Here is a 22,771-nt window from a genome sequence, read left to right as displayed (position 1 = left end):
TATCGTCAGATATATTTTTCAATTTCCATTATTTGGTAGGAATCAATTTATTATATTTTTCTTTTTGTTTAAAAAGTATGGAAACGTAAGAAAGAAGCATTTTTTTTTTTAATTTGGCAATCTATAGAATACGCCCAAATTTCACATCTGATGTTCAAGAGCATATCTGAGATTAAAAGTAACTACACCCTATAATTATAATAAAAATAGAAAATAAAATCCTAGACGAAGAGCTTAGCCAACTTTTAAAGAAGGATTAACAATGACTGGGCGATAGTTAATGGCAGAATGAAGATATTCATTATCATTTTCGAATACGTTAAAAGGTAGATTCTTCTATTTATAGCTCAGCTATCAAAAATGTGTCTGGTCCTTGAATGAGTTAAATGATAATGATGAGGTCAATGCTTTAGCTTCAATAAAAATGCTCCAATTATCCTGCGCATACTTTTAAAAGAAAAAGATCGCAACGTTACAGCAGCGGCTCTCACTTCCTACGGAATGACAAATGACTGTGACGATATGATAACGAATTGACTCAAAATGAGAAATTCATTTCCCATTTATTAAATGGGAAATTTCTAGAATACGAAGATCATAATGTTTATTGTGATAATCGTATTAAGATTTTCATAATTATTGACCTTATTAAGATTTAATATATAATTAAATTATACTATTTATTATATTTATTTAATTATTATGCTATTACATTTATCTTATTTTTTCACATACTAAATGTACTATGTATTATAAACGCCACAAAGAAGCTTGGCCTTTTCTAGCATTTTTATTGCAGTAAGGAATCGGTGAAATATTTTTGTATTTATTTCATTCGCATTCCCTCTTTTGAACAAAAGCCATGGTTACTTTTTGTCTGTAATAAATATAAATAACTTTAATGCGAACATTTATTTGTAATAAATACTATTTCTGTACATAGAAACTTTATTTCTTATACAATTTTTCATCTACTTTTATCCCTTTAAAAATTATTTTTAAATAAAAATCCAAGATTCTTAATGAAATTCAAATACAGAGATTTCTAATTTATTGAAATATATGTGATACTGTCTGATATAATGTATTACTATCTTAGTTAAATAATCACGTATGTTTAATCCATCCAGTTTTAGAATTCAGTATAACAAAATCAGTACTCAGTCGTTTACAATAATGCATTCTAAAAGCGTACATTTCATTTAACAATGTTTAATAAAAAGATCAGCAGACGTGAAAGACAATTTCGCGGCAACAATGAACTGATTGAACATGTTATAACCGTTTTGTATTTTTGCATTATGATAGCATGATCTCCATATTTCATTGCTTAATTTTTGAGATATTCCCTTTTTAGTAAAGAAATATATTGACACCTATTCCATATAACACGATAAAAAAAGTAATAACACCTTCTCTATATAACACGGTAAAACATGTATTCCATATAACACGGTAAAACACGTATTCCATATAACACAATAAAACACCTATTCCATATAACATGGTAAAACCCCTTTTCCATATAACATGCCAAACGATTTATAGTAGTTTCGATTGTAAATCAAAATAGTAAATTAAGTTAATTATTTGTGAATTTTTGTCTTGCAAAATTAAACTTTATCGAAAGTATTAATAAAGATTTTAATAAAATAACATATAGCATTTTACTGTTGAAAAAGTCCCTTACTTTCAATCAAACATGGCAAATGCAAAGCAATAAATGATAGTTAAGTTTTTTCACCATTGCGAGAAATTGCAATTCATTGGTAACAACTAGGCAGTTAAGTCAGTTTCAGAAAACACATGACATTTTAGTGGAATGGTTTAGATTCCCAAACAGTACTGGCATGTGTAAGCTGAAATTACAATATATCAATGCTTGCTATATTGATTACGTATCCCAAGAGCGTCTGGGCTAATGTTTGGTCATTGTGTAAATCTTTGTTTAGATTAAATAGCACGCACGAGTCTAATCAAGCTGCCGTGATTTAGGATGTTTTGCATCAACTTGGGGGATTACGCGCTCACTAGTTCCCTCTGTAATTAAGCTTAGACCTTTCCATTGCTTTCTTTAGAGGTTATATTTGTATATATTGTAAGTTTATTAGCTCTATTTTGTCGAAACAGCACTTTATACATCTGCAACGGTAGTCAGAAATTTCGATTATTTATTTTTGAGTAGATATGAAATATTACATTACATTTTTACATTACAAAATACATTTTTACATTTTTTTCTATTTTTCTTATAAAAAATACATGTTTTCCTATTTTTCTTATAAAAAATACATGTTTTCCTATTTTTCTTATAAAAAATACATTTTTTTTCTATTTTTCTTATAAAAAAGAAATATTAGGGTATGGCGTGAAAGCCTGTGTAGTAATCAAATAAAATATTAAATACAATAAGTATACACTTCAGAACAAATAGTTTAGAGCTGTTCTATATATCACATATATTTATACACATTTTGCCCATACGTTACTACTAAATATTTTGTATGGTTATACTGAATAGATAGATAGGCACAGGACTGACATTTTAAGATATCAATAAATTTTACTGATCTGAGTCTAGATTTTTCTTTAATTTAAACTGTTCTTGTATGAAAACAGCCCATTAATGTATTTATCAATAAAATATTCCTTTTGCGAGAGGCACTAAAAATTGAAATTAAGAAGATCCAAAAAGGGACGAAATTTAGCACTCTGTTAGGCTTTGGAGTTGGGTCACTGATGATAGAAAAAAAATTTATTGTTCTTTCTGTTTAAAAAATTGAAAATTTCCAAATTTTAGATTTAAAAAAAAAGATTATTTTTATGATGCTTGAATTTAAAAATATTACATATTTTATCTGTAAGGGAAGATGCAGTTGTTTACTCGTTTTAAATAATCAGAATGTTAGTACTTTTATTACTTTAAAGTACCTAAGGGTGAAACTAAGGAAATTAACTATTGATTCATAACTAATTGTATTTTATACATTTTGTACATAAATCTTATTTTTCCATATTTTTATTTGGAGACTCGTTTAAATGTAGTAAAGCGCCGTTAACATCATTAAATTATCTTCGGTTCTTTTTAGATGGGGATTAATTCATATTGATTAAAAAAATAAATTTGAAAAAAGTATGTTTATTTTTCAATATCCTAAGATAGAGTTATTCTTACACAAAGGTTTATTCTCCTGTCTTTTAATCAGCCCATTTATCTGCGTTTTTATACAAACATAGAGAATAGCATAAGTGATTCAACGAATGAACTTTAAAAGAAGTACAGAGACATCAACGTTGTTGGGATGAACTCATTGACATTTGATAAAATGCATTTGAAAGACATCTGAAGAACAATGAGCATTTAAAAGATGATACAAATGGTTATTTGATATTTTCCCCATACGGTGAACACTGAAAAAGCGCCGATCTACAATGAAACAATATAAACTGTGCTTTAATTTTATCGATTCATTTTAATGATGCTTTATTTTTCTATTATTACCCTGTTTAATAAAATGGCATGTTAATATTAGGCTTATGGGAATAGGCATTTCACACACACACAAAAAAGTACAAAATGTTTTTATACAAATGTTATTTTAAGATGAGTAGAAGAAAAATAATAAATCCAACTAATAAGCTTTAAAAGCAGCCGAGAGATGTCAATAATGTTAGAATGATTCTTTGAAAATTGATCAAAAGCATTTGAAATAGACCTGGAATACGTTTAGCATCTGAAAGATGATACAAATGCTTATTTGATTCCTTTCCATACGATGAGAAAAAACGATGCAAATGCTTATTTGATTCCATTCCTGAGAAAAAATCCATCTATATGTAAACAATTTAAAATCTGTAGATTCATTTTAAATTATTGATTCATTTTAACAATGTATTTTTCTATATTATCCTATTTAATAAAATGACATGTTAGTTACATGCAAATGAGACTATGCAGACAAAAGATTGTACAAAATGGTTTCATTTGTGTTTTTATATAAATGTTATTTTATAGACAATAGAAGAAAAATAGTAAATCCAACAAATAAGCTTTAAGAGCAGCCTAGAGATGTCAACAATGTTAGAATGATTCATTAGCATTGAAATGATCAAATGTATTTGAAATACACCTGAAATACATTGAGCATCTGAAAGATAATTCAAATACTTATTTGATGCCATTCAATGCAATGAGCTGTGAGCAAGCACATCTACAAAGAAACAATGTTCTATCTACAACAGCGTTTCTCAACCTTTCAGTATTTGCGGCCCAGTTTTCAATCCAAATTTTCATCGCGCCCCCCGCTTACAATAAAATGTATACAATAATAATGTATATTGAGTATTTTGGATTCTGTTTTTAAATTATTTTTAACTAACTGCCAAAAAAAGAGTAAAAGCGAGCCAACGTTGGCGAGAAACCGCATCTGGCATTTTGGACAAGCCGGCGGTAAACAGATGAAGCGAATGAAAGCAGGGAAATATTATATTTGAAATGAAAACCAAACAGGGAGACAACGTTAAAAGAATATGAAAGCAAAAAAATTCGTTAATGAAAGTTAACTTAGACGGGGTGAGCTAAATTTAGAAACTGGGAATACATTTTTTCGAATAATAAAAGAAATAAAACAAAAGCATGACTAAACAAAAGTGAAAAAAATAAGCTATGTTTGTGGAAGGGAATCCACACGACTTATGCCGTCTCGAGCATGCGCGGAACAAATGTTTTCTCATAGGAAGAAGGAAAATGTTCGATAACGCAAGTTTCAATTCCAGCCAGTCTCATTCGAGTCGATCCTTTTATCGCTATCGAATCTATAGTAAATGTGTATGTTATATATGTTTTTGTGTTAATTGTAATTCATCATATTAAATATTCACGGCAGTAGATTTATGCAGACTCATGGATAAATTTTTAAGCGGAAGTAAGCAAGCATTAGACGATAGTCAAGCATCAAAAAGTACACAGACGAGCGTGGTTCCGAAAATAAAATCAAGAAAATATTCTCAAGAATACTTACATTTTGGGTTTATCAGTGCTGAAGTAAATGAAGAAGAAAGGTCCCTGTGCATCATTTGCTCAAAAATGTTGGCCGCGGACAACATGGAACCTAATAAACTTAACCGACATTTGGAAATGCTTCATAGTGAGTACGCAACAAACACAGATAATTTTTTGAATTAAAATCATATAAAAAGCAAAAATTATTTTTAAAGAAACTTTGTCTCTGAATAAAAAAGCTTTAATTGCATCTTACAATGTTCGTATAAAATAGCCAGATGTAAAAAATCTCACACCATTGGTGAAGAGCTTATTTTGCCAGCAGTAATTGAGATTGTAGAAATTATGTTTGGAGATAATTTTTCAAAATAATTGCAGTCCGTACCTCTCTCAAATGATACTGTGCTTGTTGAATTGGCGATATAGCTGAAGATGTACAGTGTCAACTTTTCTTGAAGTTGCGTGACACACAGAAGCTTTGGCTTCGAAAGTAATGAGCCCTGGTTTGAATATTTTGTTAATTACTGTTGTAACCGTAGTAAATTATATAAAAATTTGACCCCTGAAATCGAGAGTCTTTTCCGCTCTTTGTAAAGACATGGGTTTCAGTACATTCAGCGTTACTATTTTATTGCGAGGCAAGATGGTCATCACGTGGGAAATTTTTGCAACGTGTTTATGAATAAAGAGAAGAAATCGACAATTTCCTAGCAGAAGAAAACAGACCGCAGGCTGAGAATTTTCGCGATGGTTTATTTGTGATGAAATTGAGGTACTTGGTCGACATATTCGAGAAATTAAATAACTTGAATCTTCAACTCCAAGGAGCAAATACACATATGTATGTTGGATAGTGATAAAGTTAATGCTTTTTGTAGAAAACTGGAATTATGCAGCAGAAATTTAAAGCAAAAAACCTGACAATGTTTGCAAATGTGGATGACTGTACTAAAACTTACAAGGCTGAAGAAGAATACTTGAAAGTTGTTTTGTAACCATTGAAAATCTTTTAGTCATGCTGGTAAAGAATTTTAAAAATTATTTTCTTGCTGACGACAAACTGACAGCAAGTTACGAGTGGGTTAGGGATCCATTTCATAAGACTCCCAAAGGACTCTCAATTGATTAGGAAGAAAAATTCATAGACTTCACGATAAGAGGCGAAACTAAAAGACAATTTAGTAATAAATCGCTATTTGAATTTTGGGCAGGAGTAAGGATGTTTTCTCTGCACTAAAAACAAGGGCATTTCACCTTTTATTACCATTTTCAACATCCAACTTTTGTGAAACTGGATTTTCTGCTGTGGCTTCTTTGAAGACAAAATATAGAAACAGAACCGGGAGTGGCTATTTCTAATACTAAGCCTTCCTTCGAAAAACTTTTTTTTGCAAGACAGGCCCAAGAAAGTCACTAATAATTATTAAATTTGTTTTTAATTTAGTATGTTTTGATTTAGTAAGTTGTTTTACTTTAATAAGTTATTAAATATGTCGAAATGTATTTTGTTTTCTATGTGTATGTGTGCTTTCCTTTCAGTCAGTTAATCAATTTTTTTTAAATAATATTTTCTTTTGGATATTCTCGCCCCTCCCTTCTAGTGTGCACGCGCCCCCGTAGGGGGCGCGCCCCACAGGTTGAGAATCGCTGATCTACAATACATACGATCTACAATATACAACAACATAAAAGAGTGTTTCTTTTTCATAGATTCATTTTAATGATGCTTTATTTTTTTCTAACATTGACTTATAGATAATTGTTTGATAAAAAGACATATAAATTGGATATATATTATTGGGTATATATTACAAAAAAGTGTAAAATGCTTTGATCAGCTTTGAATCAAAATACTATCAACGATCATTTTATTTTTATGGATTCGTATATCCATTAAAATGGGAAAGCCTGTTTCAATACTTCATATTCTTGAAGTATTGAAACAGGCTTAGGTATAATTTGCATAATACTTTTGAATTATTTGTTGACAGAATTTTGAATTCGATATCTTCATATATCGGAAATATAAATGGCGTTTTTTTATCATGTGAGGACATGATGTTATTTTAGTTTAAGGTTTTTGAACCCGCAAAATGCACGGGCAGAAAAGTGGCGATTTATCGCTTTCGAGGCATCAGTTTTTCGCTTTCAGGGTTCTTAGAAAATTATAAAGAAAGTTGTGACATTTGTTGACTTATCGCCAGCAAAAAGTTACAACTTGGCACGTATGTCGGTAATGTACCTGATTCCCCTGTCTGTTCAATAAAAGAATGGGTTCAATTTTTCTAGCTGGCAAAAAAAAGTTTTGGAGCTCGAATGATTTAGAGACGGGGAAAAAACAACATCGTTTTTCTAAAAGTTGACGATTGCGCAATGCAGAGTTACGTTATCATTCCAAACTAGTTTAAACCGGACTTTTGCAAAAATAAATAAGTAAATAAAGAGCGTGGATGATTTTAAAATGAGAAAAAAAAACACACACACATCGTTTTTTAAATATAGATGCAGGCGAATTCTGATTGTTACGCGATCATTTAAACTGATTACTGACTTAAATTAAGACAAACAATGAGTTTAAAAATAATGTTCTCACATGGTAACATGAAATTTGCGACATCAGATTTAATTTTTTAAAAATTTTGTCATAATATTTTTTTGTTTTTGCGAAGATCCCTAATTTCATTATATTTTTATATAATTTCTGACGTCTGCGGTGCAAAGGTCTATTTTTCCAGTGAATCAGGCACCTACTTACCACGCATCGCATAGGCGTGGGTGACTGTTAGGAAAGTGATGAGGAGAGTCGTCAAAAGCAACACTCCCAGGCAGTTTCTCATCTTATCCCGTCCTCTTCGTCCTCAGAATTGCGGATCAGCTTGGCAAAAATCTGCAAAGAACGAATAAAAAATACATAATTAATATATTCATCTCATGTAAATTTAATAAGCGAACAATAAAGTGGATGAAAGTTATAAAGCTAGGACATTTTTAGTGATAACTAGTTTTAAATCCTGCATCCGTCGTTTGAAATAAAAACGCCCTACTAGTGTAGAATTTGCACGGACGGTTGGGGCGGTACAGTAGTGAAAGTGTTGAAGGAATTCTAAAGTTAATTTTTTAAAAATAAAATGACAGACGATAGAGATATTTTGTGTGTAACAAATATTATGCATTAAAAATTTCTAAATGGTTATTTAGAAATAATTTGTTTTCAGATACATTGGAATTCTCTGTTTTGCTAACAATAAATCGATCCATGCTATTAACATACGGCGCACGTTAGAAAATTTCTAAAAATATTGAAGTTGCTTGATATTTCTAAAAATATTAAGCTGGGTCTTAAGAAAGTCTTTTCGTCAATTAATTAAGCAGTAAATTTTCTTTTAATAAAAAATATGAACATTTAATTCCCAGCAGAGTTGCATAATTTATCTTCTATTAACAAAAAAGTTAAACATAGTTACAATTTTTCATAAACCATTATAGATTTTGTGATTTTTTATAAACCATTATAGAAAATAGAAATTCCTCAGAATCAATATTGTCAGGAATTTCAATACACTTACATGATTTGGTACACACTTCTGTACCAATACCACCATTATTAGATATATGGAAGAACACTGCAGAAATTGGATTTAATTGCTATAAATAGGGTTTCTAAGATCCAATAAGGCATCAAAAGCGACTTCAAGTAAATCCGATAGTGCAATTTCTGAATTCCATTTAGTTCTGAGAATCCATTCATATTGGTACTTCAATGGAAGGCTAGTATGATAGTTTCCATCTTTTAGACGTTCTAATGTTCTAGTGAACTAGGCATTATATTCTGCGAGCGTTTTAATGAAAAAGGCATAATTAAGGAGTATTATTCAAAGGCATAAAGGGCCTTTCTAATTTGAGAACTTTCGGAATTTATTTTATGGTTCCGAATATATATATAGATATATATAATTAAGATATACTATAAACTACAAAATCAGAAAAAAAATATTACGTAGTTTTATATTATGATAATATAATTCCGCTTGTTTTAAAGATAAAAAATGATAATTAAAGATAAAAAAAATAATGATAATTGATGATAATTAAAGATAAAAAATTCATTGCTTCATTTTTTCGACAAAACGATCTAGAATTTAATGAATTACTTAGTTTGGTTTGGTTTGGTTATATTAACGTCCCGTTTGAAGCAACACTAGGGCTATTTTGGGACGGACCTCGTAATTTGGAACCGCGGTCAGATGACGAGGGTGACATCTGAGCTGGCACCCCCCTCTCCACACCACACCAGCGGGAGGACGTTTGGTCATGACGGATTTAACGTGCAACAGACCCCCTTACACGACGGTTCTTCGGTGGAATCGGGTCACGAACCTGAAACCATCCGGTTCCGAAGCCGAGACCTTACCACCAGGCCACCGCGGCCCATGAATTACTTAGTGTCAACTATTAACAATTAAACGATTTTATCCCTGCTATCCATTACAACGGAAAATCAAGTGTATTAATAAATATAATTACTAAAAAGGAAATAAAATATATTAAAAGCACTTAATTCAGTAATTAGTGCATTTAGTAATTAGTAATTAGCAATTAATCAATTAATTTTTTGCTTATTACTCAATTACTTTTTATTTTCTCTTATACGAATTATAAAAAGAAAAAGTATTGTTATCGGCAAAAAATTCGAACTCGCGATTTTGACGAATCTTAATTTTTCAGGCCTCAATAACTCCGAAAAAGATATTTTGTAATTATGTCTGTAACCCGATGATTCAAAAATGTTGTGAGGTAAATAGATGAAATTTGGTATAAAGACTTTACATATACGTATATCTGAATTTCCATTTTAAGGAAATACATTCTGAGGAAATCAATCTGCCCCACTCTTCGTGTACAGTGAACATAATAAGTAGATAACATTAAAAAAAAACTGCAAAAAAAATTGTTATTCATTTTTAGTATTTCATGAGTTGGTTCTACTAAATGATTGATCATTTGTCTGGCGGTACTTTCGCGTTCATGTAAACGGAATAACTCGAAAACCCAGTGACTTCAATAAATGAACTTTGGTATGGGATTTTCTTTCTACAATTCTAGTTCTATGCCAATTTTAGCTTCTAATAGTCAGAAAAAAAATTCCGAAATACATATTTGATTTCCAGGTATTTGTGTAATAACTGAATGTCTGGCAGTAATTGCAAAATATCGCCGACCATCACACAATGCAGTCTGTGAAAATGTTATATTCAAATCAAAGGTCAATATTTCGTGAATGTTGTTAGCCAATGCCCCTCCAGAAATTCACAACCTTACCTTACTTCCACAATTTTAAGTGGGAAGGGGATTCATATCTTTTCTTGAAGAGCATACGAACAAGTTTATGTCGACTCTTCCTACTGATTTTAAATCTAAACAACCGAAATAAAAAGACTAGGAAATGTCAATTCTTTGCTCTAATGTAAATCTGACTACATAAATTCGGTAGTTAAATAGTATTGCATTAGTATATCAAATGCTAATTCATAGATGGGATGATGTAGTTAAAGAGCTTTTGTCTACTTAACATTTTAGCAGAACGATCTATTTCTTTTATAATTTCCTTATTTTTTTTAAATTTATCTCAAACTGTTTTGTTTCGATTCACCAAAAATATCGTGTTTAAAGTTTTCTCAGTATTTAAATTCGTAGTAGAATTTAAAAATACTGAGAATTATTAATATGGAATATTTGATTTCATATAATTTCACATACACTGAAACACGCCACATAACTGGGTGGTTATTTGGCGTTTTTGGTTACACTTTTGGTTAACTTTATTTTTTTTTCAATTACTAACAAGAAGATGCATCCTTATATCTTTTTCATGATTTTTTTTATTTCATACCTTAAATTTATATAAATACAATTTTTGCTGCGCCAGAAATAAAGGATTTTTTATGAACAAAGTTATGCTTCTTCATGAATGTCTGTAAAACTTAAGTCTTGACATTTAAAATCACCAAAGCAGAATTGATTTTTCAATACATTTTATAAGCTTTACATTTAAAAAATTAAATAATTTATTTAAATCATAATTGATAATAACTTCTGAGCAACTAAAACAATTAAATAAAATAAGAAGAGCAACTATGGAAAATAATTTAAACAAATATTGAAGCATTTCACATTGAATACCTCGCCGTCACTTTCAAAGCCGATTCTCAGAAATGAGTTTCAATAATTTCACAGACGTGAGAAAAGAGAATATTCAGAAATGAATAATCGTTTGGATTGTTTCTCCACTCAAATAACCATGCGAAAAATTCCTATATGCATCAGAATAATTACAGTCCTTAGTGTTTACATAGAAATAAATAATCAAAGTTTTCAAGCAATTTTTAATAATTTGTGCAATTTATATGTTTTGTCTTATTTAAATTGGAATTAATTCTTTAAATTTATTGATTTAGAATCAACGTGTTCATTTAAAACCTAAGACCAACAAATTCTTTAAAATTATATGGCATGCATGCAACTAAAATTTTAAATAAATAATATTTTTTTTTTTTTTTTTTTTTTTAAAAGCTGATTGGGAAGCTGCTAAGTTGTCGGCAAAATGGGAAAAACTGATTCAATATTTAAACATTAGAGTTTAGTTATATTAACGTCCGTTTAAAGCAAAATTAGGGCTATTTTTGGACGGACCTCGACATTTTGAACCGCAGTCAGATGATGAGAACGACACCTGAGATGGCAAACCCCTCTCCACACCACACCACACCAATGGGAGAACGTCAGGCCCTGACGGATTTATCGTGCAACAGACCCCCTTACACGGCGGTTCTTTGTTAGAACGGGATCTCGAACCTGAAACACTACTGCTCACAAACCGAGACCTAACCACCAGGTCACTAAGGCCTTAAATATTAGAGGTTGGTTGGTTGGTTGGTTTTTTTTTTTGGCGCAAGAGCCAATCTTGGCCATACTGCGCCAATTAAATATTAGAGGTAAAAGCAAAGAATGTTTTCATTGTGGAGCGTTGAGTTTTGAAGTGGAAGTATGCTGGTTCATGGTAAGATCAAACTTCTAGTACTGAACGAATGACCAGTCACGTTTAAAAATAACTCGAAATAACGAACATCGCGTACAGTAACGGATTTGGCGAAAAAAAGCGAGCCCTAGTTACATATACATTTTTAAAAATTTAGTTTGGGTTGGTTGTATTAACGTTCCATTAACCAACACTACGGCTGTTTTGGGATGGACCTAGTAAATTTGAACCGCGGCCAGATGACGAGGACGACACCTGAGCTAGCACCGCCTCTCCAGGCTTTCACACCACATCAGCAGGAGGGCGTTTGGTTCTGATTTATTTAAGGTACACCAGACTCACTTACACGACGGTTTTCCAGTGGAATCTGGCCTCGAATCTGAAACCCTTTGATTCCTCAAGTCAATGCATTACCACCAGGCCACCATTGCCCCTTTTTTATTTAGAAAATCTGAGATAATATTCAAAATATCTTAATGAGAGAGAAAACCAAACCAAACAAAAACAAAAATAAATAAATAATGCAAAAAGTATTCCTTGTTTTTAAAATGTTAAAAAACTTATTAAAAGGGTTTATCTAGTGTATTACTTCACATAATAGCAAATAGGTAAGCTCTAGTCAATAACTTCAAACCTAAATAATTTTAGTTTCTGTTTTCTTCATGGAATACTGACAAAAGTGGCAAAAATAAAATTACTTCTTGTAATGTAATGAAATTAGCAGAGGAAATGACTTGATTAATGATGAAAATATTTACTTCCGACATGGTAAATATTTTTCTGTGTGAGAGCGTAATTATGAAATTTTGCAATCAAAAATAACACACTAAAAATAATAAACATAAAAAAATCATGTTGCTTCGTCTATAAAATTATTAAAGTTTATATAGCAACGAAAAATATAGGTATATGAGGGAAATTTATTCAAATATTGACTGTGTGTATTTTAGCTAAGACTAACTGCTTCTTCAGCATATTATGCTGAAAACATAAGTTGTGGTTTTAATTTTTCTTTATTTATGATATCTTAATTTACTCTAATAAGGGAAAATTATTAATTTGGACCTTCCAGTTCTTTAAACTTTTGCTAATATTATTAAAGACAGATAGTACAAAAGCCCTTAGATACAAACAAAATTCCTTAGATATCAGAAAAAGGGAGCTGATTTTTTCGCATTCAAATGTTATATCTTTTAAACCTTTCATATCGTTAGAAATTTGTAATTGACAAAATTAGAAATGTGTAGATGTAGAAATTTGTTGAAATGTAAAAATCAGTAATAGTGATAATGACAAAACAAAATTAATTACAACAGATGTTCTAACATAATACTTTTTACTTGCTACTTATTATTTCATTTTAAAATATGAAATAAAAGACTAACAAATTTTATCTTTGATGTGTTCTAAAAAACTAAATTTAGGCCTTTTATATCCCCTGACTTTTAATGGATTGCATCCATTGCCAATCAGAATACTTTTAGCAATCATCAGTTTAGCTCAGCTGTATTAGCGACCCGTTTTAAACCAACACTAGGGCTAGTTTGGGGCGGACCTCGTAATCTTGAACGGCAGTCAGACGACGAGGATGACACCTGACCTGGCACCCCCTCACCAAACTTCCACACCCCATCAGCGGGAGGACGTTCGGTCCCGACGAATTTAATGTACACCAGACTCACTTAAATGACGGTTTTTCGATGGAATCTGGTCTCGAATCTGAAGACCTCATAACCCGAGACCGTACCACCAGGCCACCACGATCCCAGCAATTATCAGAGTTCCTATTATATAATTTTGATGGCGAGTATTGGAACATGTAGTATAATCAGAAAATAAAAAGGAATCGAAAGAATTTATCGAGACATTTTGTCATATCACTAATGTAATTTGCGACGCTCCAGAAAGACAATAGCTTCCCAACAAAAATAACCTCCGGGAAGGCATACTTCCTTTTCACCGTCTTTTTTCCTCTCGCCATAGGACGATAAGTGTTAATCTGAAATCGGACCTTTGCTTCACTTTATTTGATCTTCTGGCGGAAATAGATTTCTTCGGAAAGAGGATTTCCAACAACTCTCATTTAATCCCTAGCCTTACAAATCTGACTTCAAAAGATGATTTATTTTTGGAAAATGAGATCGCCTCCTTTTTTAATGACATCCATTAACTAAAAAGCTTCTGGGAATGAGAGAAGTACCAGATTTTTCCATTTTGAACCATGACTTGTTTGGAGAAGGAGTGCAGTATTTCCACATTATGAATACAAATCTGTTTCCTTAAGGCGCTTATTTTTTGCCCATATTTTTATCCTGATGACAAAGGAATGGAGAGGACGCATTAAAGAATACTTTGCAAATGCTGAAATTGCTCTCCTGTCAGAGGTTGTCGTTTAACGCAACAACATTTGAGCTTACGACGATCATATTTCGTTAAGGATCACAGGAAACGATGGCTTCTGGGAGAAAGAAGGCTTAAAATAAGTATAGGGACTCCACTTTTGAGAATTTCATTACAATATCAGGGCAGAAAGAAATGTATGAGTTTGCGGAAGTTTTATCATATCCTCTCTGAAAAAAAATATTAAAAAAAACTTGAATAATAAAGACGGAAAATTTCAGTAAATAAAAAATAATGTTACATTGTAAGTGTGTGTGTGTGTGTGTGTGTGTGTGTGTGTGTGTGTGTGTGTGTGTGTGTGTGTGTGTGTGTGTGTGTGTGTGTGTGTGTGCGTGTGTGAAAAGTGTAGTATTTCCCTGCATGTTATGCGAAAAAATCTGAAATATTGTTTAACAACGAATTCTAAAACCCTCTGAGCTTTTGCACATGCGTTAGGATAGGTTTAATTCGTCAAAATAGGGGTGAGAGGAAGGATGGAAGGATGGGACGTTTACATTTAACATTTAAATAAACTCGGATTACTCGCAGACTGAATAAAAATAATATGGTCAGAAAGGTCATGCTATTCGCATACACGTGAATAAAAATGGAACAAAAAAGTATCTAATAGGGCGAAAATCAAGGTCAAGGAATGAAGAATTCCGGAAATGCTCTAATCCTTCCGCGTCTCTCCTGTTAATGAGATAGAATTGTCGAAAAGAGGTCGTCTCAGAATACTGAAACGAACAGTGTATTATTTTGAATATAGAGAACTGAATGCAAAAATAATCATTTAAAAACAAGCAAGAAGAAATTCTACCAAAAGCATATCGTAAAATTGGAAATGTGATACTTTTTTTTTGAGGGGGGGGGTAGGGTAAGGGATATGCGAATGTAAAAATTTCGTTTCTAATAATAACCACTGTCAACATTTCAAATACATCTTCTCATAATTTGTATACTTGCGCTTAATGCAAAATGTAATATGACTTTTATTGAAAAATGGTAAATAATACCTTACAAAATCCATTATTTTACTTCACACGAACGAAGAGTTTAACAAGCAGTGGTGGCCTTTTAAAAACTCTCTCGCATAACCTCTGATAAATCTGTCATTTTAGACAACGCCTTACATGGCATTAGTGCACAACAGTTAAGAAATAAACAAAAATAGAATTTTATGTTGATACACTGGTGAATTTTCAAATATCAATATTTTTGTAACCATGATGGATTCTGGTGTAAATAATTAAAAGTGAAAATCTCATGATTTTTGATTAATCGCAATAGAAAAAGAGTTTCTGGTATAAATGGGTTGATGAAAATACTTGCTTGTAAACAAACTTTGACATCATTTCAGTTTATTAAATGTGCTGTACAATGCAAGTTACATATGTGCTATACAAAAGAATCATCATTTATTATTAGGAAAGCTGACCTTGAATAATTGAAGGTCATTAGCATGCTCATAATGCGTAAAGAGATTAGCATTCATTAGACGCGTTAGTTGTCGTGATAATAAGCTAATGATAGCGTAGTAATAATTTTCAAAGTAATTATAGGCTGAAGCCTACAGGCATATTCTAATCTCTCTGCTTGACATTACAACATGCTAGAATGATTAAAGAGCCATGAACTCAATATGAAACAGCTTGATGTGTTATGGACTATTCAAGATGGAACCTTAAGAACTTTCGTCAAATTATTAGTTTATCTAAGGCATAGTTTCACTTGGTTTAATTAAGGCATAGTTTCATTTGGTTCAATTAAGTAATAATTTGATATCTTTTAAAGAACAAATATATGTTTTCTACATAAAATTAGTGAAATATTTTCCTTACTATTTTATCTGCATTAAATATTCCATTATAGTTCTCTTTTTACAGCAATATTCAAATAATAAAAGAAAGTACTCTCTAGTTTCGTCCTCTATTTTTTTCATTCTATAAACTTCCTTCAACGTGAATTTAAGTGAGAAGTTTTGTTGAATGATTAAACTCAATTTTAGATTTTAAGATATTCTATGAAAGGTTAAATTTGGGATGTACAATATTACAATTTTTTAAATTTTAGTTTCGCATTTAGTTAGATTTCTATATGATCCATTCTAATAATGATATATTTAACAAAGAATTTATTTTTATGCGTGTCATTTTGCTTTACTTAAAACAAACAATATAATGTGTAATATCTCAATCACGCTAATTTAAAAGAATTTGTTGTTGTTTTTTTATTTCTCTTCCTTGAAAATGTGTTTGAAGTTGAAACAGCGAATGTGATTAGGATTTCTAAAAAATGTTGAGCCCTCATGAAAACATGGGAATCTCGGAAGGATATAAAACCATATTTTCTTAATCTTGCTGTAATCTTGCATAGATATATACCTGTATTTATATCACTTTTAACTAAAATAAAATTAATGTTATTTTATTTCACGTTTCATAATATTTTATAAAATATGGAAATTTTGTTGACATTTTCCATTATTTCCAGAAACTATTTCATCTTTTGAATTAGAAATAGTGAATGCTGTTTCGATTTCTCAAAAAAAGTTGAGCTTTCATGAAAACTTTGGAATTTTACAGGGATATAACTATATTTTCCTAATCTTGCTAGAATCTTGTGTAAGCATATAACTGCATTTATATCGACTTATCAATTTCAACTATATTATCAAAATATATTTATATTTTATGGAATCTGGAATATTTTATATAACTTTTAATAACATTTTAAGCAATATGGAAATTTTCTTGACCCACCTAAATAATAATAACTGAATAGTAAATCTTCAGCGATTATCTGCATAAATGACTTCATAATTTTCTTTATTTTTATTATTTCTTTTTGCATTTCGATTCTCTATTTTTGCATAATTCTTCATTTTTATAGAATTTTTCATTTTAATTCTTCTTTTTTTGCAGAATTTTTCATTTTTGTAAAATTCTTCATTTTGATTCTTTAATTTTGCAGAATTCTTCTATTTGAAGTATTCTTCTAAATGGCTGCAGGATTCTTCATTTTTATAGAATTTTTCATTTTGATTCTTCATTTTTGCAAGATTTTTCATTTTTGTAAATTTTTTCATTTTGATTCTTTAATTTTGCAGAATTCTTCTTTTTGAAGTATTCTTCTAAATGGCTGCAGGATTCTTCATTTTTATAGAATTTTTCATTTTAATTCTTCTTTTTTTGCAGAATTTTTCATTTTTGTAAAATTCTTCATTTTGATTCTTTAATTTTGCAGAATTCTTCTTTTTGAAGTATTCTAAATGGCTGCAGGATTCTTCATTTTTATTTAAATTGCTTAAACTAAATAACTTGTCTAAGTAAATAATAACGCAAGAGGAAAACATCTTGGGGGAATAATACCGGTATACACAGTGGGGATTAATATCCAGAAGCAGCAATCAATGATGTCTGAAATCTTTCAGTTTCAAAAGACTTAAATTAACTAATAGTAAGAAATAATAAAATAATTATTTCCGAAATGTCTTCGAAAGATTTCTTAATTTCAGATTTACCTTAGGATAAAATTTAATTTAATGGTCAGTTGCTTACGTCATATGAATTTAATCGGTAAAGAACCCTCCCATAACAACGGAAAGAAGAATCTAACATTTGCCAATATCTCCAAAGGAATCAAGGGATTATATGCAGTATTAGAGAAATGCCCTGAAGGTAACTTTGGAAATATTTGTCCACGTGACTAGTTGTTTGTAGGAAAGCTTTCCTGGATGAGGCAATTCATTTTCTTGTCTCTCACCATTCCTTAGAGATCATGAAATTGTTCAAGGTTAAAGCAATAAAGAATGCTCAGTTTTGGATTCTACCGATTTTACATTCAACTTTTCTATGACTTATATATGGAAGTCTACACAAAGCAAATAAATTCGCGAATTATGATGGATATTTTAAACTTAGATTCGTTTATTGCATTTCGTCTATTTCTTTTTAAATTCGTCTGTTTTTTAAGAGAGAGAGATTTTAGTCATTTGTCAAATATATAATTTCGTACAATTAGTTTTCATTTTTCAATTCAGGAGAAATCACTTTTTGACAATGTGACTGACTTTTTATATTAAATTTAAGGAATACCTTTAATATCTATTTCTTTTTCATGTACGAATTTTTCAGGGAAGTACTGCAATCGTCAAAGGATTCGAACTCGATATTTTGACGAATTTCTACATTTCAAGTCTCTCCGAAAAACACATTTTTGGCCTTATGTCTGTCTATCAACAACATAACTGAATAGCTCTTTGAGCTAGATGGGTTAAATTTGATTTATGGGCTTAATATATTATTTGTAGATTTCTGTCAAATTTTGAAAATGGAAATCCCTGTGTCCATCTTTTCCAGACAACCGATGTCGATATTTACAAAATGTAAAGACCTAAATATATAATATTTGGTACACAGATTTAAGATTTTAATGTCTTATTCTTATCAAATTTTGAACCAAATATGTCAAAGGGTTCATCATCTTTCGTTCTGTACCTTTGTGATGAAAGCTTATAAGTCAGTTAACAACTACGCTACCCGAGCAATTACTTTTGTATCATGGTCATGTTACTGGACTGCGAACCACAAGATCCCAGGTTCTATCCTCGCTCATTCCAATCCGTAACACCTTCATGAAAATGCGATAATTCATGACTTAAATAAACTAAATTGGTTATGCGTTCTTGCTACTGCAACTGTAGTTTCATGTCAATGTTTGGTTTTAAACGGTGTAAAAAAAGGCATTCAAAATACATTCTCATCATAGATTCAATGAAATTGCTAAATTCATGCCACAGACTATTTTTAGTCAATGCCATGCAAACCGCCCGCTGTCTTACACATTGGTCCAGAATATTTTGCGGGGGAAAGGAATGGATAAAATATTTATTGGAGAATAAGACAGAAAGCTTCGGCGGGAACACACAAGCTAATTTTTAAATATGCAAAAAAAAAAAAAAAAAAACACCCTTAAAAATAATTTTAAAAAGTAAATGCTGATTTATTTTTTCATTATTTGATCTATGCATATTTAAATTCCTCTCTCTGTCTGCTTTTTAATTTCACTTTCTAATTATAGTATATAATAAGTTATTTATTACTAAATTAGAAGTTCATACATTTGTGCTAGATATAATAAAAGTACCTGTAACAGAATTCTTTCAATAACCATAAAAGCTTACGAAAAAAAAGTTAAAACAATAAATTATTATTTAAATTAAGTTACATTTTCTGCCATAAACTATATTCTGATGTATGAATAAAACTGATTAAGTCAAAACAGACAAATTAAGTTAGACACATTGGGCTTAATAAATGTAATTAATAATACAAACAGAAACAGAAAAAAAACTTTTTCTAGAATATTCTTGATTATTTGGAATTAAACGTCAAAAGACTCGCCAAGCTAAATTCAGTAGCTTGCAGAAGAAGCAGTAAAAGTGCTAAATTCCCGCCAAAAGTTAATACTTCGTAACTATTAGACGTCAATGCCATGCAAGGCGTTCTCTGGCATGATGTATTTATTAGAGAGTACGCGAAAATGTTTGGAGGACATATCTCCCGCTGGTTTTCCCTACAGATAAAGCAACATGTATGTTATCAGGATAAATATCAGTTTTATTGGAAAAATGTTTTACCAATTATCTGCATATATAATATAAATACTTTATAACAAGAATTTCATTTTTTTTCTTTTATACTTTTATTAAGAGGAGTGGTAACCATAAGCCAGTTAGCAAAAATTATTCACAAAATAAGTTTGTTGTGAACTAGGTAAAGGCTAACTTGAAATAGAAAATTCATTCATATAAACTAGTATAATATACTGGTTTTTTAAAAAAAATAATTTAGCCTCTTAAATATTTGAATTTTATATTTCTAGTCCATGCATTTTTCCTTAACCTGACATTCTCATGTGTCTTATGTCCTTTTATTTTCCATATAATCAAGTAAAATTGGAACATTCATCCAAGTAAAAGCACTTTTTTGCGCTGCATTGGTTTCATACGAAAATTGCTAAAAGAATTGGTGTGAAATTGCTCAGCGACCTTTTAAGGAGACGTTTCCGGACTTTACGAAAGGTGCTTGGGCCGTAAGAATTTTTGTTCTCAGCGGAAATTGAACAATTTCCCTTTTTATTCTCAGATAAATCCTTTTTTCAACAAGCTAATTTTTTGTTTTATTCCTTTATTTGTTTCATAATAATATAGTGAAGAAAACAAATTAAGGTCAGTTGTCAACAGGCAATTAATTTCTCAAAAAAAGAAGATTGATTTATTGATGTTAATAAGTTCCTTGTTAATGGATATTAAAATAGAAATTAAACTTCTTAGAAACGAAAGTAGGTCTGGGAGGGGGCGTCTCTTTTCTCACCTTCTAGTTCTTTATTTTATGTCTTTAATATTAAAGTCAAATTTTGAAGCTATTTTGTATTTTTAGAGGCGGAAAACGAGCTGAGTATTTTCTACTTTAATTTGTACCTAGTGTTTTATTTTATACACTGACCAAAAAATATTAAACCTAAAAAAAAACGTTTTACATTTTATCTTAAGCTGAGGTTTGGAAAAGAAATCTGTAAGTGACGCAAGATTGTGAACTTTTTAGTGGCGGATTACAGTATTGTACGGACCTGGTCAACGGACACTCTCTCACGTCATACAAAATGATAAATTTAATTTCACATTTAGACAAATTATAATGCATTTATGATTTATTATAAATTATTTTTTTTTTATTTTATTAACATAAAGAAAATATTTTTCTAAATCTGTTAAGTCTTCTAAGAATACGGTATTAGCATTTGTATACAATATTAGTGAAGCATAGGTCCAGTGTTTATACATATTTTAAGCCTCTCGTTTCTAATAGCATTCGAATTCAGGTACGTCGGATTACTGGAACGTCCCAGTTTCAGTCTCAAATTTATCTCCCTTACAATCCAATATACAGGGCCCGACTTGGTCTAATTGGGGCCAGAGGCAAATACTTCACCCCACCCTGGGCTTCACTACTTAGTAATGAAGAACCTTGCATAGAAGCGCATAGGACTTGTCTATAGTATTTTTCAATTTGGGGCCCCCTCTCATGTGGGGCCCGGAGCAACTTCTCGGTATTCCCTTGCCTTAGTCAGGCACTGCCAATGTAATCTTCTTCCCTTGAAAACTGGAAAGATAATTCTTAGAGAATTGATATAAAAAAAAGGTGAAAAAACACTTTTAACTGATGGGCGCTAAGCAAATGTATGCCTGGGCATCCTTTCAAAGATCTCAGAAATAATTCTTGTCATCCAAAATAATTTTTGCAACCGTCTATAATGAACAAAGTACGCGCCGGCTATCACAATTAAAGAAAGAGGAAAAAATTCAGTATTTATATCCAGGTGTTTTAGGCGTTTATCGTTATTTTGGTGAATGGACATTTGGGACATTTAAATACTGATAGAGCTTATAACGAAGTGAAGCAATCAGCCACTCTGGAACCTGGCAAATTATACTTGCGGACATGACGATATCATCCCAATATTTTATAATTCATACAATTTTTAATGCTTACATTTTTTTTTATTTCCCAAATGGAAAAATAAAATTTTATGACAAACACCAAACTACCAATACTTTATTAATACTTTAAAACCTCCATTAGAGCTTAAGCCTACTTAGTTGCATAAATCCTGCACTGACAAATTTCTTCATTTATTTCCTCATCATATTGCTGATCATTTTACATCCTACTGAATTATTTATATTCGTCGCTTCAATATCAGTGATAAAAATAATTATAAAATTGAAAAATGTCTCTTACATATGTGTGATGATTTCATATCAAATCAATTCAAATGTTATTTTTAAACAGAGTTGTGACTTATTTTCCCAAACATTTATACTTATTGTAACTAAATTCTGTTTCCTAACACTCCATTCTAGATAGAATGCCTCGAAAGTTCCAGAAATTTTCTGCTAGCATAGTTTAATATTTTGAAGTACTCTTATGTTTGCAAAAGAAAAAAAAAATGTTCGCTATATCTGGAAAATAAATTTTTAGTTATTTGAACGTCCCATTTTAAAGCAACGCGATGGCTATTTTGGGACGGACCTCGTAATTTTGAATTGCGGTTTGATGACGAGGACGACGCCTCAGCTGGCATCCCCCTCTCCACACCATGCCACACTAGTGGGAGTGCATTTGGCCAGGACGGATTTAACGAGCACTAAACCCGTTTACACGACGGTTCTTCGGTGGAATCGGGTCACGAACCTGAAACCCTCCGGTTTCGAAGTCGGAGACTTTCGAAGACTTACTTCCAGGCCACCGCGTCCCCAAATTTTAAGACTAATGATTTTTTTTTTTTTA

The 22,771-nt window shown here is 31.0% G+C and overlaps 1 protein-coding gene across 5 annotated transcripts in view; it reads right to left on the bottom strand.

The window, feature by feature from the left end:
* The window catches only part of LOC129984447 (U8-agatoxin-Ao1a-like), a 126,984-nt gene that overhangs the window by 17,228 nt on the left and 86,985 nt on the right, over window positions 1–22,771 (bottom strand). For 3 of the 5 annotated variants that reach the window (XM_056094330.1, XM_056094332.1, XM_056094331.1), the window contains exon 2: window positions 7,759–7,889. In XM_056094330.1, the coding sequence (XP_055950305.1) occupies window positions 7,759–7,839 (81 nt within the window). In that variant the 5' untranslated portion in view covers window positions 7,840–7,889. Of the gene's footprint in view, window positions 1–7,757; window positions 7,890–22,771 lie in introns of all 5 variants that reach the window. The other 2 variants (XM_056094333.1, XM_056094334.1) reach the window with 1 other exon arrangement.

The sequence above is a fragment of the Argiope bruennichi genome, chromosome 9 (assembly GCF_947563725.1).
Source record: "Argiope bruennichi chromosome 9, qqArgBrue1.1, whole genome shotgun sequence".
Taxonomy (NCBI): Eukaryota; Metazoa; Arthropoda; class Arachnida; order Araneae; family Araneidae; genus Argiope; species Argiope bruennichi.
This window is presented reverse-complemented; position numbering and strand designations above follow the sequence as displayed.